This window comes from Priapulus caudatus, unplaced genomic scaffold, assembly GCF_000485595.1.
Source record: "Priapulus caudatus unplaced genomic scaffold, Priapulus_caudatus-5.0.1 Scaffold126, whole genome shotgun sequence".
Classification (NCBI taxonomy): domain Eukaryota; kingdom Metazoa; phylum Priapulida; class Priapulimorpha; order Priapulimorphida; family Priapulidae; genus Priapulus; species Priapulus caudatus.
This window is the reverse complement of record NW_014577187.1, coordinates 439,531-445,637: the sequence shown is the minus strand read 5'-3', so window position 1 is coordinate 445,637 and position 6,107 is coordinate 439,531. Positions and strand designations below refer to the sequence as shown.

The 6,107-nt window shown below is 45.8% G+C and overlaps 1 protein-coding gene across 1 annotated transcript; it reads right to left on the bottom strand.

Annotated features, from left to right (window-relative positions):
* Positions 1-604: 604 nt before the first annotated feature.
* Positions 605-1,385, bottom strand: LOC106805751 (carbohydrate sulfotransferase 11-like). Its single transcript, XM_014807466.1, has one exon. It carries the CDS (start codon positions 1,379-1,381, stop codon positions 605-607), a length of 777 nt encoding a protein of 258 aa, XP_014662952.1. The 5' UTR covers positions 1,382-1,385.
* Between the last annotated feature and the right edge of the window lie 4,722 nt (positions 1,386-6,107).

Here is a 6,107-nt window from a genome sequence, read left to right as displayed (position 1 = left end):
AGTCGTTGGTCGATGCTAGTATTGCGTTTGACCCAACATTTTGGTCAAGTATCCCGTATTATTGTATATCTTCTTTGATATTACTACTCATATAGGCTGTAGAGTGTAATAAATCTAGGTGAACTTGTCATTTCTCTAAAGACACCTAATAAGTTCATGACCGTCAGATATGTATCGTACGCACGCACGCTTACGCATGTAGGCAAGCACGTACGCACGTATACGCGTACACACTTTTGCATGTACATCATTGTCATCAACACATACGACAAGTCACATATGATGAAAAGTGCATAAAGTATCAAATGTTACATCATCGAATTGATTTGCTGATATCCCGAATCACAATCAATGATGACGAGCGTAAAAACCATCTTGGGTTTGCCAGGCAACACCCGCACCGCGGACGCTACGAGCACGGGCACTTGGAGCGTTTCAATAAAATATAATGCTAAATAAATATGAAATCTATTTACTACCAAAGTCTTAATGCTTCTCGACTTTCTTTCGCCTATTATTGCCGAAAATTTCCTGTAAATGCCGTGCAATTGCTCCTCTGCAACACACATGTACACCGCGGCTACGAGCGGTACACCTACTGTGGCTACGAGCGGCGTGCGAACCACTCTTCGCGAAAACTGTAACCGAAGAGTAAGAAATCCGACTCGTACTTCTCGTACAGTCGTCGGCCGAGGCTGAGCGGCACGTGTCTGTAGTAGTTGCGCAGGAGGCGATCCTCTCCGCTCGTCGCCTTGTAATAGATCGTCGTGTTTCTCTGCGGAAACGTGAGACTCCCCGCCAGACCCGTCCGCCGCAGCAGCTCGGCGCTGTCGTCGCGCAGCGTCTCGTATTTGCCGACGAAGTCGTAGTTGACGACGCACGGATTGCACAGGTCGACGATGCGCGCCCAGTGGTAGTTCCACTCGCGCGTCGGCGTCTCGGCGACGTACGTCAGAAACTGCACGAAGCTGACCGCGTCGCCGACGTTCGCGTTCGTCGGCGAGCGCGCGAAGTGTTTGCGTATCAGCGCGAGCTGCTTGCGGTGGATTACCTCGGAGCGCGAGCCGACGGCGATCTTGTCCCGATAGGCCGACAGCAGCCGAACGAGCGGATGCCTGACGAACAGAAACTTCGTGCGAGCGCTCAGCATGTCGGCCATTTTCGCTAAGTCCACGATTCGACTAACGCGCTGGAGGTACCTTTCCACGTTCGTGTCGATGTGCACGTAATCCAACGGAAGCCGGTTGAACTGCTGCATGTCGGCCTTGCTGCCGGCAGGCGCCATTTCTAACGCCAGGAGCGCGTTTTTCCAGGTCGTACTTGCGACCTTCTGCACCTCGCAGTAGACCAGCTTGCGTCGCTGGAGCCAGTAGACGTGCATGTACGTGTACGGGTACTCAGCCAGAGATTTCTCTACTCCGGCGCGCTCGAGCTTGGCACACTGGTGTCTAAGCAATGCCACCCTCTCGTCGATGGTGTCCGCCAGGGGCGCTGCTGGCGCTACCCATGATATAAGGGACTCACTGTGCGTATTCGCGTCGCCGTAGGAGGGTGCGTGGGTCGTCAATCCTATTACTGAATAGTGAAAAAGAAAACGATATCACATTTCTCATATGTATGAACATTTTTGATGAGTAGCTGAATTTAGCATCACGTCGTCTAAACGCTTCGAAGAAAAGCGATTGGCTATTTTCGGGAAGCGGGATTAGACCATTTTAGTAACATGGGAACCGGGAAATACCTGGTAAATATTTCGTGATTTAGGATTAGAAGTCAACCGGGATGCGGGAAAGCCGAACTTACCTGTATGCAACGTACCATTGTAGCGTGGTAGACATTCCCATTCAGTAGACGTCAACATTAGACATTAGACGGGAAGGGACAAAGTTCACAGTAGGGGCCTACGAGTAAGAACCCAATGGTTATCAAATAGTAGGAGAATTCGGATTTTTTCCCCCACGTTTTAAGGTTTGAAATGGTACCTTCGCCGGTTGTAGCAGGAAATAAAACGAAATCTATAACTATATATATATATATTCAGGAGTGAATATAAAAACAAATTCATGATTTATTGTTATAAATCATATATGTAAAGTTTCATCCTACCCTCATTGAGTCATTCTGCCAATTGTTTTCATCAGTAGTTAGCGCGTACTATCAACGCAGTACTACAGAACGAACGAAGAAAAACGAAACGAAAGCGAAGAAAAACGAAAGCGCGACTATAAATTTTTGCTTTCATGAATCGTACAACGCGTGGGCGGAGAGCAGAGTCGTTGACACGCTCATAAAACATGTCCATCGTTAAATCGCTACCGGGTTAGACTAGATGATGTGACACACCGTCGGTGCATGCTGACCTTTCGGGGGGCCCGCACCCGCCGTGGCAATAAAGCTGATGCGATGTTTTGTGGCTGTAGCTGGCTGGCTGGCTAGGTGCGTGACAATAGCATGCAACGTGAAGGGTTGCTCACTGGCAATTTGAACAAACTTCACCGATTTTATTATCTCTATTCGACTGTGCCAGTTTTTAAAATGCTGGTCAACATATGACAAACATCACAGCTTATGCACATGTCCAACTAGGCTTAACAGCGTCATTCGGCAAATCAAATTCAAAATAACTATTTCCAGCTACAGAATTTTGAAGTATGAGATCCCATGGGTGGTAATAGTGCCCTGCTCTCAAAAATGAGCCCATGCAGACTATGGTTACCCCGGATGTAGTCATGTTTGAACGAGATTCGTCATGTACTAAATCAGCAAAACAGGCGTTTGAAAAGGGATTAAATAATTGTAAATTTTTTAATTATATTTACAGACGTTTGCTTTTATATTTCACGCGCGGCACACGCTGGACTAGTTTGCAAGTTACATGCAGAAACTGCTTGCCTTTAGCGGAATGCGTAGCTATATGTGCATTTGTGTGATCGCCAAGAGCGCCATACGCGAAACTTAATTTTCAGTGTGAAAACACGATGCAGGTATGATACCCGACTCGACTCGAGTACCCCGCGAAATATTTCTGGCACACAAATGACTATGAAACAATGTTTGAATTGAAATAAATGTTGTTCCTAATTTGTGATTGCAATTCAGAAGACCGTATCGTAATTTCAGAAAATATCTTTTACTGATTTATTTTGGAATTTTAAGCTTTACGTACAGCCGCGATAATGGAATTATTGTCAAGTAGATTGGTTATTATATCTATTTCTGAATAATAATATTTTTTTGATATTGATATTGATATTGATTTTCAAGGTTTCCCGTCGGTTTGGGCGTTCTCTCTCTCTCCCAATCTTATTCCCTCTCTGGCGCACTCTCTCTCTTCCACTCTTTCTCTCCCATTATTTTGTCTCGTTCTCTTCCTCTTCCACTCTTTCTGCTACGTATACATGCTCCTCGTCCTCTCTCCCTGCTCTCCCTCTCTCTTTCTTGAGATACCACTACCTCCTTTACTCTCACTATCTCTCACGTTTTTTCGCACTCTCTCCCTCCCTTCACCTCTCGCTTTCTCTTCCTCTTTTGCTTAGCTCTTTCTTGCTCTTTCGCACCTCTCTCGACCATCACACAGGAACACTGTAATCCCACACTCGCTCATAAACTCCAACGCCACCGCCCGATGCATGCATGTATGCTATCCGGGCAGCTCTTGCGGTTTGCGGCTATACAAGGAGTATAGTAGATATTATAGGAAAATATTTTCCTTATTATCTATACTCTTGGGGCCCGTTGTCAGAAACAAAGTTAGTAGTAACATTAGTCTTACCATCAACGAAGACATTTGACGGAAACATTGTTACAACAAGTTACGATAATGAAAGATCCTAGCAAATTTCCGCATACCTTTATGAAGCAACATTCTGTCAACGATGCAAGAGAAAAGGGTCAATTTACAATTTTTGATGATGATAATGACACATTTTAAGGTCGAATTTCGTTTCTGACAACAGGCTAATGTTCTGACAACTCTCTTTACAAGCCAACAAACGATATACAAAAGTAGTCAGTTAAACTAAAAGTGGGCATTGATTTCAACAACAAGATGAGTGACCAAGCACGCACCAGCAGACGTTTGCAGGCACCAAAATCGCGCGCGATATTGCGTGGACAAAGAACTCAATATTTTTGTCACAGTATAGTCGTTTATCAATGTGTGTGTGGGGGGAGGCTGATTAGGCATTAGGCATTAGGAACGCGGCTATGCGTAATCTTTCTTTAACTGACTGCAGCACGCGTGCGCGGTTGCTCGAACACCACACAATTTAACGTTTTAACAATTCAACGAGCGCATTACTTCATGCTATCCTCTCCACGCGCGCGAAAAACGACCCTGCACACGTTGGATTTCCAGCTAGCACCAAGTGCCCGTAACATATATTATTATTACCATTATGTGCTCTACTATGCTGTTATATACTATTATGTGTTGTTATGTACTATTATGACTGTATACTATTATGTAGGCTCTTGACAGCAGCAGCTCAGACTGTATTTAAACAACTCTAAGCTCATAAATGGTCATCAGTGGTTCTCGCACCACACACTCTACTCTTCTCGTGATTGTCACTTGTTATTTGTGCTTCGTACTTGTAGGTTCTATACTACTCTACTTGTGGTTGGACTTGTGCTTGTGCTTGTTACTTTTGTTTGTACTTGTACTATATACTCTATTTGCGATTGTGATTTTGCTTGTTACTTGTGCTTTAGCTCTAGTACTATAGCCCGCGCCTGCGGCAGTCAATGTACGCGGGATATAGTAGGCCTACTAGAGCTACTTGTGCTTATGCTTGTAGCTCTACTCGCAGGCACTTGAAGCGTTTCAATAAAATATAATGCTAACTAAATACGAAATCTATTTACTACCAAATTCTTAATCTTAATGTTTCTATACTCTCTTTCGCCTATTAATGCCGACAGTTTCCTGTCAATTCCGTCTAAATCCTACGTGCAACCATATACGCTGCCGGCGACATTGCTCTCGCGGCTCCACTGTTGCACGCTTACACTAATATATATAGTGTAAGCGTATAGTGTATAACAGGAGCTAATAATGACAAATATTTCATTATTAGCTCTTGTGTATAGCTATATATATAAGTGTAAGCGTGCAACAGTCGCGCCGCGAAAGCAATGGCGCCGGCAGCGTATATGGTTGGACGTAGGATTTGGACGGAATTTACAGGAAACTGTCGGCAATAATAGGTGAAGGAGAGTAGGCCTATAGAAACATTAAGAATTTGATAGTAAATAGATTTCGTATTTAGTTAGCATTATATTTTATTGAAACGCTTCAAGTGCCTGTGGTTCTACACGTGCCTGCGAAATACTACAACAATAATAACACAACCAACCGCGCCATTGCTTCGCTATATACTTACCGTATACACACAGAAGAAGACCTGCCAAAAGCAACGCGAATACGTTTCTTTTTCGGCTGCGCAGCTCATCGTAACGATGTCGGAGCATCATGTCCGCATACGATATCTCCCACTCAACTACTGACCCTTACGTAAGCATTTATAGCGATATATGGCTCCGATAGCGAGCGTGACGCATGCGCCCGCCGCATTCAGGATTATTTCCTGACGCTCGCGGGTGTACACGGTACGATAGCCTTCAGAAGGGAGATGAATGACCGCGGGTAAGTGGACCGTGCATACCTGCGGTCGCACACACACACACACACACACACACACACACACACACACACACACACAAGAGAGATCAGTACAAGTAAAGATAGGTACGATGAGTGCGGTGCTGTGGATAGTGGCCGCTGTGTGGGTCTTCTAGGTAGTATGTGTGCGTGGCGTGCGTGCGTGCATTGCGTGCGTGTGCATCGTACACGTGCGTGCATGAGTGTGTGCGTGCTGTGCACGTACCGTGCGTGCGTGCGTGCGTGCGTTCCGTGTGCGTGCGTGGCGTGTGCGTAAACGTTGCGTGCATGCGTGCCGTGCGTGCGTGTGGCACGTTACCGTGCTGCGTGTGGGGCACGTACGTTGCCGTTGCTAGACATGAGTGGTGTGCGTGCGCTGCGCTGCGTGTGTGCGTACACGTGCGTGAGTGCGTGCGTGTGAACTTACACGTGCGTGGCGTCCGTG